Here is a 23,769-nt window from a genome sequence, read left to right on the forward strand (position 1 = left end):
CCTAAATAAACCATCGACACGAATCAAGGTGTAGCAGTTCAGTGCTACGTGGCTGAAAGCTCTGGAAGAAATCTAGTAAGTGGACGTTGAGTTAAAGGTACAGTGTGAAGCGTCTTCTTCACATAGCCGGCCGCCATGTTTCTACAGGTTTTCTACATTTCTCTAGATAGAACCGTGTGTTAGTTCTCATATATGGTGGGCATCGATTACAACCTGCAACCTCACCACTAGATGTCGCCAAATCCTACGCACTTCCCCTTTAAGAATGTACTGTTTCCAAGGAGAAGAATGAACCTTAAAGTTCAGCCTGAGGGGGTTTAAAGCTATGGTCTACAAACCAGTTGAGCATCTGAGACAGATATTAAAAAAGCATCCCCCCAGTGTTCCACGATTCGACGAGACGGGATGACGAGGAGCAGGGGAGACGAGGGGATTGGATGGAGGGTACGAGCCAATGGGAGCCTTCCGGAGCAATGGCTCCCATTGGTCAATTTCTATGCAGGCCTAGGGCTGATAGACTGAACGTAGACCATAGCTTTAATACAACTTAGACATGGTGAATATTTTGGTTGACGTAGTGATTACAGACTTCATATTTTCAAATGTTATTATTAAATATGCACATTTTTGCACATAGGGACCATTTTAACTCATTACCTTAATATTTCTACACTTAGAGTCTTGCATATGTAAAAGTACAGAAGAGCTAACAGCATAATATACTTGACATATTAAAAATAAAAGTGCTCATCATGTAGAAACCTGGCTCTGTAAGTATTGCATTAATTATTAATACTGAAGCATTAATATCTATGCAGTGGATGACTATAAATTATGTTGGGTAGTAAATGCTCTTAAGTAGATGTAGTGGAGTAAAAAGTACAATTTTTCTCTCAGAAATAATTAATAATTATGAAGTAAGTCTGCTTAAATCGACTTAGTTTCATACCACCATGGAGTACACATCATGAACAACCGGCATGGCTACATTTTGGGAAAAGAAGAACACGCATCGATGCGACACCACAGCAACGCAGATCTACCCGAGTCACCCTGGTGATAGGATCACATGCTCACCACCGTCCTCCGTGACTCAACTCGGAGGTGGGTGTCTGAAAGCTGTCACACTTACACACTCCAGCATCCTACCTAATCATCCACCTACTGTGCCACACAGCAAGGGGGAAGGGGGGGAGGGGGAGGAGGAGAGAGGAGGAGCGAGACAGACTGAAGAGGAGAGGAGGAGGAGGAGGAGGAGGAGGAGGAGGAGGAGGAGGAGGAGAAAACAAAAACAGTCAGACAGAGAAACAAACACTTCTGGATGAGAGGAGAAGGCCAAACTGTTTGTCAATAAGCAGATGTCCCCTGACTCAGCTGAGGAGAAAAATACATAGAGGGATGGATGAAGATGATCTGACTCCCCCCTCCTCCCCCCCTCCTCCCCCCCACCAACAAGTCTGCTAGGTGAGAACTTATCTGCAAGGTGTGAGGACACAGACTTTGCAACCACAAGTTGCTCCAAGTGTCTACAGTCTGGGCAATCATTGCAACTCCAAACAACCATATTCTAGTTTAGATAAACAGTTACTGAGTTTTGATTTTTTTTGTTATGCTGATATTGATTTGATTATGGAAATGGTTATTAAGCATGTGACTCATTGACGGAGATGCAAACGGGAAAGGGAACTTTTAAAATGCCTGATTACAGTAAAATAATTCAGCTATTCCTTTTCACGTTTCAAATAGATTTTTATATTCCATTATTCATTCATGTATTTGAAATGGTGTATTCTATTTATGAATGGATTAATATAATTATTTGTAAACTATTTTATATAATTTTTCTATTGTTTTTTTTTTTACAATTGAGTAATTTTATAAATAATTTCGTTTATTTGTAAAGATTTAGATATAAATGAGTGAACACGTAACAATATTTTCCATGTCACTTGTTGCGCTCCATAACTGACAGCAACAGAATTATCAGCCAAGAACGATAAGACAGATATTAGTCTCACAGCTCCCCCCTGTGGCTGAACAATGGCATGACACGTTGAGGTATATTTCCTGCCTAGTGGATTTAATTTGTGAAACCTGTGGCTCAAGATTAAAACTGGAGACTAAGAATGAAGACAAGAGGCGATGGAGGGGATCATCTGTACAGTTTTTGTCTCCTGTTTTATTTGGATGAATGAAACACTTTCAGTTACAAAAATGACTTAAAATGAACAACACTGTACAATGAACAAGTAGAGTCATTTTTCTTCTTCTTTTTTTTTTTTGGTTTTCAAGATAAATACACTAAAAGGCTAACTTGCTACCACAAGGGAGGAGAAGGGGGGGGGGGGGGGGGGGGGCAGAAAGGGGATGGGGGATTGGGAAGAAGAAGGGGGAGGGGGGGGGCAGGATGGGAGACAAAGGGAGGAGTGATGACAACCATACACACACACACACACACACACACACACACACACACACACTGACTGTTGTAACAGGGGGAATTAAAGCTACGTATCAGGAAGTTGGCAAACAGGACGTTACAGTTGACGGTACACTCGTTGTTGTCCAGGGAACAAGGAATCTTTTTGTCTTTTTCAGTTTTTTTTTGCAAATTGCCGCAGCGAACCACACCCACCCTTCTTTTCAGCAAAACCCCACCCAGTCACGCACACACACACACACACACACACACACACACACACACACACACACACACACACACACACACACACACACACACACACACACACACATCGCTCACAGGTGGAAGTGTAATGGACCGAAGTCCTCCCCCCCCCCCTCTTTAACAGTTAACAAGAAAAAAAAATCTTAAACTTCCCCTCGTCAATATTTGACAGTTCAGTCTTTCACACACGCACTCACACACACACGGGCAAACATCCAGGGGTAAAGGTCAGACAGGTAGACGTTAGGACCAAACATTGGGTAAACTCAATGAAAAGAGGGGGAGGAAGGGGGGAGGGGAGGGGGGGTGAGAGAGGGCTGATGGGAGTTAAGCAGTACTCTCCGGCAGCACGAGCAGAAAGGACAAGAACTTAAGAAGGATCAGAACAGCTACAAAGATACCAAGAGAAACTTCATTATCATCATCATCATCATCAACATCATCATCATCATCGTCGTCGTCGTGATCATCATAATTATGAGAAGATTCTTTTTCCAATGACAAATACTTAAAAATATACATTTTTTATCATCATCTTAATTATCATCATTATTATTATTATTATTATTATTCCCCTTTGGATAGCTGAGGTTAACGCTTCAAGAGACCGGCTGGCCAGGTGACGGAGGGGTTAAAAGGAGAGCAAACAGGGGGAGAGAGACAGAGAGAGAGAGAGAGAGAGAGAGAGAGAGAGAGAGAGAGAGAGAGAGAGAGAGAGAGAGAGAGAGAGGTGAAGGATGTGTTGGAGGCCTTGTGTTGAAGAGAAGATCAAGTTAGAGCTCTTTGGTTTGATTCTTTAACTCGCTTTGCTGTGTTGCTGGAGAAACCTTTGGACTAAAGCTGTATTGTAGAAGAGAGAGAGAGAGAGAGAGAGAGAGAGAGAGAGAGAGAGAGAGAGAGGAAGAGTGTGTGTGGATGAGAGTGGGTGGAGAGGAAGGAGAAGCAACTCGTTTGTTGTCGTTTTTTCTTTGCTCTGCACGTCTCTCCTTTTCCTATCGTATCTCCACATGATTTCAATCAGGTTCAAGTATTGATTCCCGCATTTTAAAGGACTAGTTTGACTTTTTGGGGGCTTTCTTGCCAGGTGGTTTAGACGAGAAGACTCACTCTCGTACCTAAAGATGACGCTAAAGCCAAGAGGCGGTTAGCTTAGCGTGTAAAGAAAGCAGCTGGCCTCCATCCAAATGAGGAGGAAATCATGAATCACGGAATAGTTTCAGTTCACATCAAAGACTCTTAGTCACTGATAATGTACTTTCTTCCCTTTTCTTCTGAGCGAAGCGAACGCACCGGCGTTCAGATTCACAGCAGTAAGAGAACGCGCCACCATATTGCCTTCATTTCATGCCTTTCAGTACAAAACGAGGCCTAAACAAGCTGTGCTTTTAAGACTAACAGGCGGTATCGCAGCATCATTCTGTCTGGTAAGACTTTAAATCAGGCGTAATGTCCTGTGAATGAGTGCAGGGCTGAAAAACGCTGCTCTCGGTTATCAGTGAGGAGGGCTCAGCTGCTAATAGTTACAGATTCAGTAGTTCATGTGCAGGAAGTAAAATCTGCCCACCGGCAACTCAAGGTCAGAAATTTAAATGTTGCATTGTTTAAAACGATTTCTAGGCAAGCTGCAATAACTGTATTTCCCCCCAAAAAGTGAAGCTATTCCTTGAAAGCTTCTTTGTCCGTTTGACATCTCTGAGCCTGTAGAGATGATGTGATTGTGAAGCAGAGAGACATCGTAAAAGAATCTGCTGCCGTTGAAGCCAAACGGAAGGAAAGTGGAGTTCCTGAACATCAGAGTTTTTGGGAGGTGTGTGTACGCCGTGCTGGATCCCACGGCGGGGCATTGACTTTGGTATCATTCACTAAGGGGGGGCATCCCCGCCGGGGAGATCTACACTTCACACCCGGTCCCTCAGACTCTGAGGTTCACCAAAATAAAAGCTCCCATTTCCTCTGAATGCAGAGAGAGCAAAACGACAACATGGAGTTTTTTTTTTGAGTTTGATCACGTGATCGACCCTCCTGCCGACTCCCCCAATTTCTCAACACACACACGTGTCTGGATGCGTCACCTAGCAACCCCCGGTCTCAGCCGTTCCCCGGTTGCCTGCCCTGCGGCGCTCCCGGATCCACACGGACGCCAACGGGTCAATGTGCCCCCTCGTCAGGCAACGAAGGCCTAAAGGCGAGAGAGGGCTCGGAGACCTCGGTGGTAAAGATGCTCTGAGGCCCCCAAAAAAAATCCAGATCCAGATTTGATTCTAGATCCGTGCCAAAGAGCAGCTTTAAGCCCAGCGGTCCGTGTTTGACAGGGAGGAGGGTCAGACATGAGGAGAGGGCTCTGTTCAAAGCTCAACACAGACGGCGGGGGGGTGTTTTCCAGGGGGGGGGAAGAGGTGTGTGTGTGTTTGTAGCGTGGACCGGAGCATGAACCAATCTGAATCCCACGGAGAAAAAAAAAACCTGTTCTGGAGCTTCCCAGATCAATCCCTAAACCTACGTTGTTTTTTTTTTTAACCTCCATTAGGACGTTGACCTTTGACCTCGGCCATTCCTGCGTCCACATTAACACACACTGTCCACACGCTCGCCCTCCCCCCCCTCCTGGTACCCCGCATTTTAAAGCATTCATCTATTTGGTTTATCATCAAAGAATATGAGGTATATGATGAACTATCTCTCTTTTTTTTTACATCCTACAGTGGATGAAGAAAAAACAACTTCTAGAAAAGTGGAAGCAAAAAAAAAACAAAAAAAAAAACAACAACACACAAATAAAAGAGAGCGAGATAACGTGAGAAGTTCGAAGGCAATTTCCGGCTGGAACTCCATAATCGCCCTCTTCTCTCTTGCCTCCCTCTTTCCTCTCCGTCATGTAAAAACCTCTTTGCCCTGGTTAGTCTTCTTCTTTTATCTTTTTGGTTGTATAGCTGTAAAGCTTTCAGAGTGTTCTCCCGTCGGAGAAAATATCAGAAGCAGCACCGTGGCTCAAAGAACACCTCATGTAGCACTTTTTCCACTCATAAACTACATTCATGCGTTCCCCATTGAAACAATTTGCCCTTTTTGTCTTATTATTTTGAGGAGAAACAAAGGCATGTGTCTCTCCAGGGTTTCCTCCACCAGATCATTTTTTTTTTTACTTGGAAAAAGTCCTGCAAACGATGAGGTGTTCATCCACACAGTGCTGCCTCTCGTACTGTGAGCTTCCTCTCCTCCCCTTTAAGAGGAGAGTCGTCTCAGTGAGGAGGAGAATATCTTCATGGCTGACCGTCAAATCAGACATATTCTCTTATTAAGTCCCTACAGGACAGGTGGTTGCATTTCTGGTATTATTTGGTTTAAAGAAGTAAGAAAGAACTTCAGCGAGGGGGCAAAAAAAAAAAAATCCATCACAAATACATCCCAGAATATGAAAAAAGCACCTCTAGAAATAAATAAGAAATAAATAGCAAGGCAAAAAAGATAACAAGCAAATAAATCAACCCTACCCTGAATAAATAGTACAATCAAAAAGTCTAAATCATCATCATTAAGGAGAAATAAAAAAAAAAAAGTCCAAAGAGAGATAGTTAAAATTTTTGGTCTAAAATCAAGTTATTATCATCAATGTTTTTAGGATCTTTTTTTTTTTCTCAAAGTCTTTTTTGAAAGTTTTTTTTTTTCTTCTTTTTAAATACATTAGCGATAAGTAAGCAGTAGAACATAGATCTTTTTTCTACAAAATCTATAGAAGCACTAACAGATACATTCCGTCTAAGAGTCAATGTGGAGAAAAGGTTTCACCTTTAAGGTGCAAACCCCACATCTAAAGTTTGGTTTCGGGGAAACGATTCTTTGCGCGTCGACTGTTTTTTCTCTCGTGTGGATCGAACCAAACGTTTCTTTGGATACGTTTACGTCCGACTTTTCAAGACGGTCAACTTGACTGAGGCCGCCGCTGCGCGTTTTATTCTGTCTGACACGTGTGATGTCGTCTCTGGGGTCAAAGTTAATGACCTTTGTTTGAACCGTTCCATCCACACCGTTCAGAAAAAAAAGGCAGCTCCACCTCACGCAAATTGACCCATTCCCCGCGCCCTCGTGCAGAGAAGGCCGTCCCTGTTCATCTCCGCTGTGTTTGGTTCAGTATTTGGTTTTTGGCATTTTTAAGGTTCGCGAGTCAACTCTTTGTTTTTGGCTTTTTGTGTGTCTTTTTGTCTTCTTCTTCCTTCTGCCGAGACAGTCCGTTTCTTTATCTAATAAAAATCTGGAAGCTAAATTTTCACAGTATTTTTTCCAATCACCTGATAAAAATCTCTAGCACGACTACGAAAAAAATAAGGAGCTCTTGTAGTAAGTAAGCGAGTACGTTATTCCAAATGAGTAGTAAGCACTAAAGTACAGTACATAAAACGGCATCAAGAGACACGGCAGAGAAAAAAAAAAACAATCGGAACCAACCAACAGAAAAATAAAAACAGATTTTTGTCTTTTTTTTTTCTCAAAAGAAGATTTCAGTTCAGTGAGGTCATTTGCGTTTAGCTCCATCCAGGACCAGAGAGCTGAGCTGGAGAGAGTGAGAGGCAGAGGAGGGGAGGAATTATCTGTCCTTCATCTGTCCGCCTGTCTATCCGTCCCTCCATCCATGCTACACAGTTTCACAGTGGGGCGAACGCCCTAAAGCTAACAGACAGACAGACAAGACGGCTTCACCTCTCGACCCCTGCACGTTTGTCCTCCTCCCCTCCTCCCTCCAGCCACATTTGGTTTCGGGTTCTTTTTGGTTTGCTTCTGTCATTCCTTGGGTTGTGGTTTTGGTGTTTCTTTTTGGTATGGGTTTATTTTTGGTATCCTCTTACAAAAAAAAACAAAAAAAAACGTGTGACGCCCGCTCCCCTCACTACAGTGTGTCCCTCCTTTGCCCTGTCCCAGCGTTACCCTTCCTTTCTGGGGGTTCGGAGTGAAGGATCAGTTCCCTACATAAAGCTTCCCCCGTGGGTTTTTTGTTTGTTTGTTGGACGGGCCACTTGGAGGGGGATTACACCGGAGGGGGGACGGCGTCTTGTTCTCGGCTCCTGCGTGTCTTTTTTTATTGTGTTCGTACGTCTCGGCCGAGGCTCTTTTAAGAACGCCTCGACCTCGAGAATGCTTTGGTTTCCATTTGAGAATTAATGGCAGTCTGAGGTGGAAAATGACAGTGAAATGTGCTCGATGGGAGTGATGATGGAAACAAGACAAATATCAGTAAACGTGTCTAGACAGACAGGTGTCGTGGGCGTGAGAGCCAGCTGTGACTAAACTCGGCCGTATTGACTTATTTAGCCTTCGGTCTCAACGGTTATTACTATAAAATCTCCAATCACAACCCCATTTCATACTTTGAGAAAACGCCACTCATAACAAGTATGTGAAGTTTTTTTCCAGGGCATGTTCATTTAGCCACGGAGTCTCTGATAATGGGTTATTTATCTGGAAGGGTGGAGGAAGAGTGGGGTCTGATTTAGAGCCCAGAATGTCACGTTTAGGTCTTAATAAATTCATTCACACCCTGAAATCGCCGCTCGATGAAGCGTCTGTTCACCTGCTTCGGAAAAAAGAAAAGAAAATGCACGTCGGTGACACAAATGATGATGAAGATGATGATGATGATGATACAAAACCCCAAAAGCTAAATGCTAAAAAAGCTGCAACAATAAATAAGAGTCGGATTGTAAAAATTACACTAATAAATACTTAAAAAAACAAATCCATCTGTTCTCAAAGTGTAAAAAAAAACTGATAGTCGAGGAAACGTGAATAAAAAAAGGCGAGAGGAAAGCTATTGGATGCTCTTGGAACCGGAGGTAGGTAAAGAGACTAACACATGGAGACACAATCTTTTACAAAATGATTCAATGTATCTGGCATGAAAACCTTGAAGAGACACATGAGCTGACAGACAGGATGAGTGGATGAATGTGTGTGTGTGTGTGTGTGTGTGTGTGTGTGTGTGTGTAGCAGTAGAGTCCTGGTCCTGGATAGCTTCAGTATTTACACGTCCTTTGAATAAAGCTTTTCTCTCCGTATTTTTGGTTTTTGGTATTTGGGATTTTGGTATGGTTGTCGTTTTTTTTTTCTTTTCTTTTTGTCATTGTGTATTCCTCCTCCACCTCCTCCTCCTCCTCCTCGGGTAAATTTTTGGTTTAAACGTATCCTCCCTACTTCTCTTCCTTCAGACCCGCAGCTTTTCGAAATAATGAAAAAAAAAACAAAAAAAAAAAAAAAACGTAAGCACAGTTCTCCTCTCCGTTCTTCTTTGTTTCTTTTGTTGTCCTTTGCTGCCATTCCTTCGTCACATAGTAAAGTTAACTTTTTGTCATTTTTGGTTTATGCACTTCGACATGTTTCTCTGCCATCTCTTCCGTCAGAAGTCATTGGTTGGTTTCCCCGTCGGAGAGAAAGAGATGTCGATATCACGTGTTATTGACAAAAAGGTCCCACGTTGCCTCCTCTCGGTCTGTTTGGATAGATAAAGATTTTTGGTTTCAATCTTCCCCTGTTCCTCCCCCTTCTCCCCTCTTTCACTTCTTTCCCTCCCTCTCTCCTCTTTCATTCTGTGTATTTTTGGCATCGAAAGACTGGGAGAGAAAGAGGGAAAGGGCCATTGCGAAAAAAATCACGGAAGAAGAGCGCAAGAGAGAGAAAGATAGCTTTGGTGTGAAAGGCGAGGATCCCGTTTTCCTCCCTCCTCCTCCTCTCTGATTGGCCCTTGGCGTGGTCACTCAATCTTGGCCCCGCCCAGAGAGGGCGGGCTGTGTGCCATTTCGCTGGAGGAGCAGGAAGAGGCGGGGCTGGAGCAGGGTGAGGGGGAGCAGGGGGTGGGGCTGATGCTGCTGGCCGAGGGGAAGCAGGCCTGGGAGGCTTTGGCTACGGCGGCGCTGAGCAGTCCAGCGCCGGGGTTCTGGCCCATGTGGAGGAGGGCGGGGTGGTTGAGGAAGAGGGAGGAGGGGAGGCACCCTCCCTGGCCCCCAGCGGCCCCCAGCAGCATTTTAGCGGCCCCCTCAAGACTGGAAAGAGGCAGATGGCCACCACTGGCTGCTAGGGCTGCGGGAAAGAGAAAAAGATTAAAGGTATACTATATATCAAAAGGTAATTTTCCACTTTTACAGCCTTCACAATCAATTTAATTAAAATTTTTGTTTTTCTGAATTATTTGGCAATTTGCAGCAAAAAAATGCATGTTTCTGCAAATTACGTTTTTTTTGCATTTCACTTATATTGGCCGCCTCTTAATGAAGGCTAGGTGGTATAATCATCCATGGGTATAATAAGGAAAGTTCACTAAGGTGAAACAACCAGGACTTTCACCCAGGAGGCCGATGTTCACGTCCCATGCAAAACCAAATGTCCTCTCATTACGTAAAGTCTGCTAAGGGCGGTTGTAATTTCTTTATGCCAGTTAAATTATTAAAAAACAAAACAAAGTTCAAACTTTTTTCTAACTTTAAAGAAGTCGTTTTGTTGCCTGAACTCGAACCAGCGTGTGACAATGTGACCCACGTGGCATTGTGAAACGTTTCTGTAAGAGTGAAACAGAAATGTCAGATCTTCAGTGCATCCTGTGGTTTACAGAAACGCACGACGCCAACATATTTTCTGAGGCCTGATTCGCATCATGTATTCCACCTCCTTCTCAGATTAGAAGCTTTAGTTCTCCTGACTCCTTTTCCTTCAGATCATTCAAAAAAGACGCTTTTTTTCTTCTTCATTAACAAGTAACATGCAGCGCTTTTCAGTCATTTTCTGCTGACGAGGACACTTGTTTCTATTTTTAGCTTTTTACTTTATCAGCAATGATATGTTGTGGTTTCTTTCTTTTGACAAATGTACTTGTAAGTCGCTTTAGCGTCTGTTAAAAACCCTAAATGTAAATGTAAAGTGTTTTAATTCATGCGTCCGACCTATGAACTCTCTGTTTGTCCTCCTCATCCACCTTTCCTCACGTTCGTTATTTCCTACAGTTAGTGGTGCCTGAACTTGTTGCATTCAGCAGAAGTAGGTGGAGAAAACTGTCACCATGTATTCTAAATGGAAAGTGGCCTCAAGGTGCTTTTCTTCAAAGAAAAAAAGAAAAGTGCACTGTCTGGCTTTAGGGTGAATTATTTGAGTTTCCCCCGTTGGAATAAAAGCACCCGTACGTCTCCAGATGTCTCCCTGGTTCACGGCATGTTGAGGCTACTTTTTGGTGAAGAAACGGTTATTTCTGCCTCCTCGCTGATGGATCTCAGTGTTTGCGAGTCCAAAATGTTGCTGCCTCTGATGGTCTGATATTCAAAGTTGAAGTTGATGAAATGAAGAGATGAAAGCACACACGCACAAAAAGAAACACAGCAGAAACGTGATAATCGCCAAACACACTCTGGATGGGGGGGATGGAGGCATGGATGTTGAACGGCAACGTCGTTCTCCTACACTCTATGTCTCTCTCTCTCTCTCTCTCTCTCTCTCTGCCTGCCGGACCACCCAACACCCTCGGGTGCCTTCTCATCTGCATCTCCAGTCTCTTCGTTAACTGTATTACTCATCAGCACACTTCCTTTCTTTGATTAAAAATGAGCTCAGCTGACGGCGGTCAGTTCTGCAGAAACGTCACTTTTTTCTCTCCCCTTGTGTTATTCTCGTGTTGTTCTCAGTGTAGGATGGTGTGTGTGTGGCTGAGCATTTATGTGTGTGTAGGAGTGTATAAGTGAATGTATTGCCAGAGCATAAAAATCTCTGCGTATTTTATTTTTTTTATGCATTCTGTGACCCGAAGATTTTCTAGAACCGAAATAATAAAGTGTACCACCTCAGCTTCGACCTCTGAATGATATTCTGTTTATCGGCTAAGCTTTGTCTTTTTTTTTTCCTTCTTCTTCTTCTTCTTCTCCACCATGAAATAAACGTCTCCCTTGCTCTCACACACACCTTGGATAGTGGCCAGGGGATTGTTACCGAGGAGGGCTTGGTTCATCCCTGTGTTAACTCCCATCACAGTGTTCCTGTTGTGTCAAGCACACACACACACACGCACACACACACACACACACACACACACACACACACACACACACACACACACACACACACACACACACACACACACACGCAAGCATATATACGGACACAGGCAGACGGAGGAGAGAAAGGCGAGAAAAAAAAGGTTTAGCAGCAAGGACAAGCAGAGGGTGTATCAGCCCTGCATACACACACACACACACACACACACACACACACACACACACACACACACGCACACACACACACACACACACACACACACACACACACACACACGCACACACACACACACACACACACACGCACACACACACACACACACACACACACACACACACACACACACACACACACACACACACACACACACAGCAGTAGGTTTGCAGACAGCTGGCAGTTGTACTGATGTAAACAAAGAGGCAAGAAAGAAGGAAACAGAACAAAGTGCTAATAAACACCAAATACTCTCATTAACTATGCATTGGTATTAGACGTGACTTGATACACCCAACGGAAGTGTGTCTGCACGTGTGTGTGTGTGTGTGTCTCGTTGCATTCACCTCAAGTTTGCAGCAAAATCGGTGATGTAGTTAGAAACGTCACCGTTCTTTTTACCCATACGCCATAAGCTGTGAACACAAGAAACACACACACAGGGTTAGGGTACACTGCAGCACAGGGGGAAGCAGTAGCGCCCATTAGCATGTTGGGATATCAGTGTGTGTGTGTGTGTGTGTGTGTAGACTATTGACTCCAGACTGTGGGTGAGCCGAGCACCGTGTGGTGAAAGTATTTGTGGTGTTTATGGAAATGTGTGGTTGTGTGAAGTGACACTTAAACAGTGTTCATCTGCCGTGCCGTCAGTTTTGTTTAATTTGATAAATAATACGTCGACACCAACAACATTTCAGTTGCATTTTTTTTTTAAGACATGTAAAAGCTTGGAAATTCCCACCTGGAGGTATTTGATGTTGATGTATAAATGTATTAAACTTGTGTTTGTGAAGGAATGAGTCCTAAAACACGGAAATAAGTTCACATTGTTGCACTTCTGGTTCCTCAGTCAGTCAGTTTCTATGATGTTGGTTATGTTTATATTCCTGGTTCCTGGTTTGTGCTTAAAAACACCACGTCGGCATCACAAACATTTGATCCCGTTGGATTAATGCGACGTCAACTATTAAAACGCCTCATCTGATGGAGCTTTCGTCTGTGGTTCCCACGGCAGCCAAGCAGAACCACGTTGAAAGCGACGGCGTATACAAAATATCGTGACTAGATATCCATAAATATATGTTTAATCTCATAATATTGAGCCAACGGATCCTTTAAAAACCCCCCAAACCCCCCTGATAATAACCGCTGTGGAGTGAGTGATGGGGGAATCCCAGGCGGCCTCTTACCCCGTGTTAAGGTTGAGTGTGCTGTGGCTGGGAGTGGCTGGGCTGGCCGTGCTGCGGGGAGGAGGGGGAGGAGTCACCGGGGAGGGGGCGGAGCTGAGGGAGGGGTGGGTGGAGGTGAGGCTGGAAGTCAGGGGGCAGCCGGCGGACATGGTGGTCACCGTTGTGCTGAGACTGGTCACGGCCTGTGACAGCTGGCTGGACATCTGGGGCGGAGAGGAGGAGGAGAGGCGGATTTCTAACAGACATTTTCTGACAACTGAGGCGTGAGAGTGACGGCGAGGGACGGGCGTTTACCATGTGAGGGCTGTAGCAGGGCGGTTTGTGCGTCGGTGGGGCAGTCGGGGGCTGGCTGGGCAGGGGAGGGGTGGCACTGCAGGGGTTGATGCGTTTCTCTTTCTGCCGGCGGTTGCAGAACCAGACCCGGATCACCTCCTTCTCCATGTTGAGCTGCTCTGCGATCAGCAGGATCTCTTCTGAGGTAGGCTTCTGGTTCTGCAGCAAAAGGAGAGAGATCATCTCAGAAGGGCCATATTTATATATAAAAACACCAACACACAACTAGTGTATGCTAACACAAAGAACACAATCTGATATTTAAAAGCTCTGCAGAAAACAAATGAATCACTGAAAGCTTTTTGAAGACGTTTGCGCTCATCATCTCACCGTCATGAATGCGCGCTCCAGGGCCACGCGTACATTCGTCTCAATGCTGGTTCTCTTCTTCCTGCGGCGACCAGGAATCCCGTCGAAGCCCATGGAGGCGGAGGACAGGGAGCTGGGGCTGGGCAGGGTACAGTCTATGGACATGGTCTCTGAGGACACGGGTAGAAGCATGAATACCAGCGCGCACGTCAAACGCCAGAAGTGGAAATGCGAAGTTTTGACGGGAGCTCACCGGCGTCGTTGAGCCACTTCTCCAGCAGCGGCTTCAGCTTGCACATGTTCTTAAAGCTCAGGTTGAGGGCTTCGAAGCGTGAGATCGTGGTCTGGCTGAAGTCGTTGCCGTACAGCTTTCCCATGGCCAGACCGACGTCTCCCTGCGGATAACGGAAGTAAAATATATCAAACTGCCAGCGTGATCTACACGCACGCCGACGCACGCGGCAGCCGTGTCTCCGTACCTGCGTGAAGCCCAGCTTGATGCGTCTCTGTTTGAAAGTGCGGGCGAACTGTTCCAGCTCCTCCAGGTCACTCGGCTCCTCGGGGTGAGTGGTCACCGAGGGCACCGTGGTCATGCCGCTCACCTCCTTGTCTCGCTGCGACGTCAGACGAAACGAAAGTGAGAAAAAAGGAAGAGATGGAGAGACGGATGCGTTAGTATTTATCGCTGGTTCAGAAGGCGGTCGCCTTCCGTTTCCACTGATTAAAACTTTCCTCCTACCTGTATTTGGAGTCCCATTCTAGTCGAAGCAGACAGCAGGCTCCCTTGGTTTTGCTGAGGTAGCGAAATGAGATTTGGTGTCTGTAGGAGTCCTAAGGGGAGAAAGCGAATCATCATGACGTTTCCGACAAGCCCAGATTTGATGTTAACATCTTATTTCTGTCCCAGTAAAGAGGCCGGCCCACCTTGCTGGCCCTGCTGTGCCTGTGGGAGGAGGAACTGGGCGGGAGACGGGAGCGAGTGGCCCGGCACCAGCACCAGCTGCTGGAGCTGCAGCAGCTGCTGGATGTCCTGCTCAAACCAGAGAACGTGTTACTTCATAAGAGACAGAAAATGTGCTGTAATTGTTCATTTATCTCTCTGCATCTGAGGAGGAGGAGGCGGCGGAGCGGATTTTTGGACGTACAGAAAACATAGAAGGAGGAGGAAACACTTGTTGTGTAACGTGCGAGAAAAGAAATGGAAAAATGTGTGCATTCGTGCGAGGTGGAAACTGTGAATCATAAAATATATATATTCGACAGGCGAGCAAGAAAGAATTGTTGTTCCATGGCTCGACCCTGGTTCCTCAATCAAGCCTCTCACCAGGAAGTGGCTTGGATTGGCAGTCAGTACCTGGGCGGTGAGCTGGATTGGCTGGGAGAGGGTTAGCTGGGGTGGAGGAGGCGGGACGCTCTGGCCTGTCTGTTCCTGTGTGCTCTGTCCCTGGGACTGCGACTGCCCTGTTTGTCCCGCCTGCTGCTGCTGCTGCTGCTGCTGCTGCTGCTGCTGGGCTTGCTGATTGGCTGCTGCTGCGGCTGCCTGAGCTTGCTGATTGGCTTGGGCGGCTGCGTGGGCAGCATGAGCGGCGTGGGCTGCACTGGACTGCTGCACGGCCGCAGCCAGGAGCTGTGCCTGAGCCTGCTGCAGCAACAGTTGCTGCTGCGCTGGCAACAGAGCTGTCAACTGGCAACGAGAGGGAGAGGAGGAGAGGAGGAGAGAGGAGGAAATGCAGAGGCAAACAAAGAAGGAAAGTGTTCAAAAAGCAGCACAGGAGAAGCAAGCGAGGGTACAAAAGCAAAGTGCCTGTCTGTGTGCGTCTGTCAGATAAGCCTGTCTCACCCCTGCTAGCTGGGAGCCGGTCAGCATGAGCTGTGTGTGTTGGAGGGCCGTCTGCGAGGGCGTCGGGCCGTGAGAGAGAGGAAGGGCCGGGGACATCTCACCACACTCCTCCATCTTATTCTGAAAAACAGAATTTACAACAAAACAAACCATAAATCATAAAAATAGGTACATTAGAAACATCAGCAACAACCGACATCAGCTTGGCTGGCTAATCAAGATGGTGATAGGTGGGAAGTAAACCGCCTCAGGCGAGGAGCGTCTACAACTCTTCCTGCGTCGTAAAAAGGGACGATCTTTTTTTTTTCTTTTCCCAGGAGTAAGCGTGTTGGAACTGGCAGACTCTTCCAGCTTACACATTTGCATACCGCATGTGGTATGCAAATTAGGACAATTCCACCTTCACCTGAAAGTTATAGATTCATTTTGATTCTCGAATGCTTTGTGTGTGTGTGTGTGTGTGTGTGCGCGCCATCATACTCTCTCCCGGTCAATCCTTGTTGACATTGAGGACCGGGGCGGAGAGCCGACACATTATGAACCTCGACGTTGAAACGCCACAAAAGGACAATTGAATGCGCGGCGATGAATACAAAGCTGAGGCAGCTATACTGTCAATAAGCCCATTGTGGGAGGGGGAAAAAAACACAAAAGATGCACAAACATAAGCCCAGACATATGCACGGACATGCACAGACAGTTCAGCAACATGGACAAACACACACACACACACACACACACACACACACACACACACACTCACCTTGCTGCTGCTCAGGTTCGGTGAAAGGGGAAAGGGATTGACTTTCATTGACTGAGCCTAGAGGAGACACAACAGACTCCAGATCAGACATGACTGCCAAACGTGACGTCAAATACATTATAATTTAATCACCTCTTTGTTTGCTTTAAATAGTGGATTCATCAACTGAACATACATTAAAAAAAAAACACTTTTTCAACAGGTTTTAGTGATTTATCACGCTGCTTCCAACTGCTTAGATGTGAGGACGTGTCTTTTATTGTCATTGTTAATTGAATACGTTTGGATTTTGTTCCATTAATGGGACAATGGATAGACTAAAGGATAAAATAAAAAAAGAACAGACAGATTATATCTATATATATATTGTGTTTTTGCTTTTATTGTTATGTGGTGCTGGGACAAACACATTCCCCTATAAAGCCAAATCAATTAATGGATTATGTCGCGGTACAACTATCCGACTACTGCCTGCATTCATCATGTAGATTAAACAGGTGGGAGATAAACTGTTAGAACCAGTCAGACGTACCTGGTGATTTGATTCAGGTCCATTCCGCTCTGAATCTACGTGGGAGGGAGAGGAAAAAGTGAGAAATGGATCATGTACTCTGACACACCTCATCATGCATGAACTGCTTTAACGATACAGAAATATAGATGTAGTTTGTATTTGCTGCCACTGACGGCAGCACATCTCACCCGTGCCCTCCAACGGTGAGTCAGCCCCTACTTTCTCCACCTCGACTGCCTTCGACATCCTGATATCTGTAACAGGAAGATAATTAAGTCAGCGAGGCCGATTCTTAAATCTGTGTCAGAAAAAAAAAAAACTGCAGACCGAAGTACATTTAGGGAGCGGGGTGATCACAATCACGATGACGCAGGGGGGAAAGCGGACGGGCCAGGGCGCTGGTTGATAGGTCAGAGTGTTTTCAGGTCACAGACCTACACACTGTACAACAGCGTGGCTGAATCATTCACGAGTGGCATCAAAGCCCACGCTCATTCATTCTTTCCAATTAGCGGTTTTTAAAAGGAGTGGGTCGACCGGAGCTGTTTGTTGTTCTAAATTTAACTCACAGGGTTTGACGTGGGAGGATCACGACTCTTTGTGTGTCATCACTCGTGTGTGTGTGTGTGTGTGTGTGTGTGAGTGTGTGTGTTATCACTTCTGATGCTACATTGGGACAGTCCCTCTGGCAACAACAGTGAAGGAAGGCAGGCGAGAAATTTAAGTCTTTTTAATCTATAACAGAAGTAGTGGAGCGTTCTGGTGGCAGTGATTGTTGGAAAGGTGTGTGTGTGTGTGTGTGTGTGAGGGGTTTACAAGTTTACACTTCCTTGTGTTTGGTAGTTGAGTTTTATTTAATCATCCATATCTTCTCATGACAAAACTTTTTATTTGTCAGAAACCACAAACTGAAACACACATTTTTGTTGTGTCCATTTGAAACCTTTTTTTTTTCTCTCTCTCTCTCCCTTAGAAGAACACACACACACACACACACACACACACACACACACACACACACACACACACACACACACACACACACACACACACACACACACACACACACACACAGCTACTTCCCTTTTGTGAAAACATGCAAATCTGCCCAACGACCAACTAATTATATCTGCCACCTGCATAATAAACTCTCAGTCTCCCTCCTCCTTTTTCTCGCTCCCCTTTCACCCCTTCCTCTCCACTTTATCTCTCCTCTCCTCCTCCTGTTGTTTCTCACAGAGCGATGACACAACGGCACATTTTCTTTTTTGATTTTCACCATCAGCTAATCGCCGCGCTTTAATCCACGCGACACACGCTGCCTTTCCTCTGACTTTACTGCAATGCCGATGGGGAAAGTGGTCAAGGGTGGTTTTCCGCCATCGGGGGGCAGCAGCGACACACGGAGAGGACGTCCGATGACCACCGCTGACCCCGATGACGCTTTTTAATCAAGCGATCCATGCAACCATTATAAGAGACGAGGCTATTAAAGGTTAAAATGAGACAAACTGGTTTGCTTCGGGGAAACATGAGGACGGTGGACTTTGGTCCACAGTGTCTTTAGGGGAAGGGGGAAGTGGTGATCGGTTAGAAAAGATCCCCCCCTGCCACCACACTGGATATAATCTGGTCACACACACACACACACACACACACACACACACACACACACACACACACACACACACACACACTGGCCGCAGGACTTTCCTCAAACAAGCAGACTTCTGCAAAAGAAATGGCTAATTTGGTCACCATCTGGTTAATCTATTATTAGGGGTTTGATGACCATTCCAACATTACATATGGCTCCTATTTGACATAATATGGCATCATAAGTGAAACAAACAAAAAAAAACTCCAATGTTGCCCAATTTTGTTTGGGCTTAAAAACGTGCCGTCTTCCCTTTCAGGATGCACGCATCTAAAAACCTTTAACCAGAGCTAATCGGACCGCCTTGTTCTCCGGTCATCACTATGTGCGGCGCAACCACACCACAAAAAAAATAAAAAATAATAAAAAATCGAAACCCCAGCCATATAAAACGATTGTGCAGCTCGTAAAGACAGCTGTAATATGAAGTTCCCCAAAGTGCCGCCTCGTGTGCCGCCCACTTCGCAGGACGCCCCGGAGAAGGTGTGTATTGATTCATGGGTGGGAATGGCCTACAGACAGTAGCACGGTGGATAATGTGGTCAGTAATACAGTCGCGGGACAGTATATCAAGATGCTGTGTCTTTTTCTCACTTCCCCTCCCGACTTCCCCTTGTACCGGGTTGAACGCGGAGTGCTAAACCCAACACTTACTGTCAGTGAGGCTATTAATATTAGCCTGCTCTCTCTCTCTCTTTCACTCTTTTAAAAAAAACCTCCCCCCACCACACACACACACACACACACAACTGGTTTTGACACAATGCAGAGTTACATGTCATGAATGCATTTTTAGTGGATTTGGATTAAATAAGAGAAGGACACACTAGTGTGAAGAAGCGTTTTTTCCTTTTCGACCCTCATTAAGACGTTCCACTGATCTCACAGCAAAGCCGGGGGTTTAACCTCGGCCCTGTGAGGCCGGAGGAGCCGCGGCGTGCTCGTGTGCGTCTTCAACAGGGCTAATTTAATGCTGTATAATCCTGTGTCATGAATAAGTGATGCAACAGAAGATGAACGAGGAACAACCGGTGTCTGTGTGTTCAGACCGGACTGTTTCTGTTATTCTCCTCTGGGTATTTTGGCCGAGACGAAACTACCGCTGTCACCCCCACCTCCCCCCTCCAACACCACACCACCCTTCACACCAGGACACAACCCCAGCACCAAGCGGGGTGTCTGGGAGCTGGAGTCATCACACTTATTAACTACAGATTTAAACCATTTTCATTAAATGGATCGTCAAGGAGTCGCCTCTCTAGCTTGGCAGCTTTCACACATCTGGATGAAGGTATAAGTTGTCAAAATTTGAGAATAAAAAAAAAGGAGTTGAACAACAGCAAAGAAAAACAAAGAAAAGAATAAATACGTGGATGAAGATAGAGCTTAAACATTGAAGCAAGGACTTGAAGAGGAAAATCTACCAATAAAGTCTCAGCAGCAACAGGCTGTTGGTTGATTTATCAGCGTGAAGCTGCTTTCTGCATTATTAACTACATGAGCAAATACAACAATAAACACCTTCTGCATAAAAGCAAACAGAATATAGACAGATGTCACCGTGGAAGGCCTTTGTCAATGAGAGAAATGTAAATGTCCCTCTGCATTAAAGCACACAAGCAAAGTTGTAAATATCATCTACAATAAACCTCAACATTCCTCCAATTAAAATACAAAAATATGTAAATTCCTCATCTATTTACCTATAATTCTGGCATAAATGATCAAAAGTGCAGAGCTGTTTCATCCACCATAATTGTAGAAAATGCCTGATCATTTTTAATTAAGTAAAAACACATTGTTTTGACATTTTATATTTACACTAATAATATGGATCTGTTGTATTTGCATGGTGATCTGATGTGTATTTATTGTATTTATGTATTCATGCCTGTCGCTGTTTGGTGCTCAGGATGCGACATCACTGGTCAGAGCAACTTAGCGAAGGTCACCGCGGTGTGAACTCATAAATCAGACCCTGATGAATAACGTATGTCGTCAAAGAAATGTGTCATTTTGAAAAAAAAAAAAATCATATCAGGACATCAATGAGTGAGAAATATGAGCTAATTGACATTTAAAAAAAAAATGCATTTCTGGTAATTGGTGAGTCAGCTAACGGCCTGCTATTCACAGTCGACCAACCAAGACTGCGCCTGGCACGTCTTCACGGCCGGGTCGGACCACCGGAGCGAGGTCGAGGTCGGGGGGGGGGGGGGGGGGGGGGGGGGGGCAACAGGACTCACTCTGCTGCTGAGTTTAAGACACTTAGGAGGCTTTTCCTGTTTTGATTCTCTCTCGTTTTATGCTTTGAAAATGTGTTTTGAATTCAGTCAATTTTTTGGAAATTTGGAAATGAGCAAAACCATAACACACACACACACACACACACACACACACACACACACACACACACACACACACACACACACACAGAAAGTTTACACCGGTTTCAAAGTTGCACAGGAAGAAACATTTTCAGCTAAATATCTTTGCAACACTGCCTTGTAAAATAATAATACGGACGAAACATACTGGCTGCAGCATCGAAACCAGTACGTTTCAAAAGACGTTTCTTTTTTTTAACTTTAACATAAACAGATCCATCCATCCATCCATCCATCCATCCATCCACCCATCCATCCATCCATCCATCCACCTGTGGTGGTATGGATCGCTCTTTGATGCTCTCTAATTAGCAGAGCTCCTTAGACCCAGTGGCATTAATCAACAGTGTAGAACTTGCTCTCTCTCCTCTCTCTCACACACACACACACACACACACACACACACACACACACACACACACACACACACACACAGAGCTTAATTGGTCTTGGTAAATGAAGGCCACCAGAGAGAGAGAGAGAGAGAGAGAGAGAGAGGCCCAGACAGTCACTCACCTGGTAACCACATACTGAAGAAGTCCTTCGCTGCTATTGCTGCTGTCTTGGTCATATCTGTGTCTGTGTGAGAGCGTGCACTGAGTCAATACGTGAAGAAAACTCTCTCTCCCTCTCTTTCTCTCGCTCTCTCTCTCTCTCTCTCTCTCTCACACACCAAAAAAAAGGAGGAGTGTATTAAATCATATGGTTGAGAGAATTACTCTCTCTCTCTCTCTCTCTCTCTCTGGTCCACACCCCCCAAGCCCCACCTCCTCTCCACATCCTGCAACACAACAGGAAGTAAGCCTGAAAAGAGAGTGTGAACTCACAGAGGGGAGAGAGAGATAGAGATATAGATAGAGAGAGAGAGAGTCAACAAAAAGAAAAAAGAAAGGGGGACACGCGAGAGGTGAGAGAGTGGGAGAGTGTGGGTGAGCGAGGAGATCGAAGAGATAGACGAGGCGAAAGAGAGGCGGGTGACGGCGCGGGCGGCGGAAAGTGATGGCGCGGCTGGAAACAGACGCTCACGCGCCACAGGAAAGAAACAAAAAAACAGCAGAGTCGTCGGTCTGACCGAAGAGTGTGTGATACATTAGTAACCAGGGCACCCTTAAAAAAAAAACCTCAAAATCAACCTCCATGCGTTGTGAGTCACGGTCCCCCTTGGTCACGTGTGCGCGGTGGCGGTTGGGTGGTCCGTCGAGGAGGTGTCCACCGACGACAGAAGGTGTGAGACATCCCCGGCGAAGTTCCTTCCACTCCCGCGTGGAAGGAAAAGAAAAGTCAGCCCAAGGCAGCATGTCAGTGTCGCCCGCTGACCCTGCACCGCATCCGGGGGCTGCCGCTCACACGCACCGCGGAACACCGCGGAGCACCGCGTCTCGTGAGACGGGACAAAAAAAAAGAAAGTAGAACATCGCAAAGGTGAACTATCGGAGCCGCCCACCGCCATTAATACGCTCAATACGTGGAAAATGTAAAAAGTGATCTCAAGGAAAGCACGCTTCAGCAGAAAAGTGTCAACGCGCTGCTGGGACAGTGCGCCCAGGCGACCACAAGGTGGCACTGTTGATTCTCTAATCCCGACGAACACGTGTGGAAGAGGGGGACAAGGCAGACCCACTGATCACCTCCCTCCCCTCCCCCTTTCTCCCCCCCCTGGTCCGAGTTCACTAATTCAAAAGCTAACGGCAGCAGAGTTCCCAAGTTTAACCTTATAAATACTTTATGTGGTGATTTACAACGGCCAATGTACTGCTGGATAGACGCTCCCTAAGAGGTGCGTATGGCGCTGGAGGTGCTCTCTCTTATACGGAGACCTCTTTTTAAAATCTGTCCCCAATGTTATGATACAGAATATATATTGACAGGTAGGACAATATCAGTACACAATAGTGGGTGCATTGCCTTCTTAAAATAATCAAATGCACAGTTTTTTTTGGTAAATTGCTGAATTTGCAGCTGAGATGATTAGCCGATTAACGATTGGCCGACCCGAAAGAATTAACAGCCTTTTGATAATTGATTAATCATTTAAAAAAAAATAGCTGTGACAACTTTGGCCGCCTTGGGCTCTCTTTTTATGACATTTTATAGACAAATGTTTTATTGATTTATCTAGTAAATAATCGGCAGATTAACGGATAATGAAAACAGCATTTGCGTCCCCAGTTCCTTCTTTTTTTGTGGTGCTAATCAAACAACTAATATCACCTAACAGTGCAGCACCTTAAGGTGCAGACTGGTAACTAGACAGACTTAAGGCCTGAGGCAAATCTCACCAAAACTCTTTCCCTCCATGTTGTTTCTGTGATGATGATGTCTCGGCCTTCATCGGGACACGAACGGACAGACCGCCAGGACGGCCCAAGGACGGTGACAGACTGTGCGTCGGGGAGGGGGCGTTTCCCGGGGGTCAGAGGTCGTCTGGGCAGCCTGGCTTTGGCCGTGACCTTTATTCAAACTCCAATCTACCCACACAGCTACCAGAGTGTGTGTCTTTGTGCTCCTGTGCACATGTGTTTGAGTGGCTCCAATGGGTGGCTGGTGAATCTAAGTGTGCTCTATGTGTGTGTGTGTGTTGTACAGTTCATGGTCATGGGGGGCCTTCCTGCCCCAAGGAGGTCTGAGCCTTGGTTACTATGGAGACCAGACCTAGCAACACTCCAGCCTTGCAACTTAGATGATATTGGGCCGACGGCAAATCGTCTCAATTGAAGACGACGTATTAACACATACTTATAAAACGAGCTGTTACATTATTAACTCTGGAAATAGAAGAAAGAAAAGAAGAAGAAGAAGAAATTGGTTGATTTTATTTTTTTTAGACGAGTTACGTTTACGCACAATTGTGCTTTG

At 45.5% G+C, this 23,769-nt stretch overlaps 1 protein-coding gene across 2 annotated transcripts in view; it reads right to left on the reverse strand.

Annotated features, from left to right (window-relative positions):
• Nucleotides 1–6,897: 6,897 nt before the first annotated feature.
• pou2f2b (POU class 2 homeobox 2b) overlaps nucleotides 6,898–23,769 on the reverse strand; it is a 25,011-nt gene continuing 8,139 nt past the window's right edge. The window contains exons 2-16 of one of the 2 annotated variants that reach the window (XM_084027788.1): nucleotides 17,058–17,123; nucleotides 16,888–16,922; nucleotides 16,356–16,412; nucleotides 15,593–15,712; nucleotides 15,107–15,436; nucleotides 14,677–14,782; nucleotides 14,492–14,583; nucleotides 14,232–14,366; nucleotides 14,006–14,147; nucleotides 13,774–13,922; nucleotides 13,405–13,602; nucleotides 13,111–13,313; nucleotides 12,268–12,336; nucleotides 11,615–11,688; nucleotides 6,898–9,751 (exon numbers count right to left, since the gene is read on the reverse strand). In XM_084027788.1, the coding sequence (XP_083883914.1) occupies nucleotides 9,426–9,751; nucleotides 11,615–11,688; nucleotides 12,268–12,336; nucleotides 13,111–13,313; nucleotides 13,405–13,602; nucleotides 13,774–13,922; nucleotides 14,006–14,147; nucleotides 14,232–14,366; nucleotides 14,492–14,583; nucleotides 14,677–14,782; nucleotides 15,107–15,436; nucleotides 15,593–15,712; nucleotides 16,356–16,412; nucleotides 16,888–16,922; nucleotides 17,058–17,123 (2,102 nt within the window). In that variant the 3' untranslated portion in view covers nucleotides 6,898–9,425. The remainder of the gene's footprint in view (nucleotides 9,752–11,614; nucleotides 11,689–12,267; nucleotides 12,337–13,110; nucleotides 13,314–13,404; nucleotides 13,603–13,773; nucleotides 13,923–14,005; nucleotides 14,148–14,231; nucleotides 14,367–14,491; nucleotides 14,584–14,676; nucleotides 14,783–15,106; nucleotides 15,437–15,592; nucleotides 15,713–16,355; nucleotides 16,413–16,887; nucleotides 16,923–17,057; nucleotides 17,124–23,769) is intronic. The other variant, XM_084027789.1, reaches the window with a different exon arrangement.

The sequence above is a fragment of the Eutrigla gurnardus genome (genome assembly GCF_963514095.1).
Source record: "Eutrigla gurnardus genome assembly, chromosome: 14".
In the NCBI taxonomy this organism is placed as follows: Eukaryota; Metazoa; Chordata; class Actinopteri; order Perciformes; family Triglidae; genus Eutrigla; species Eutrigla gurnardus.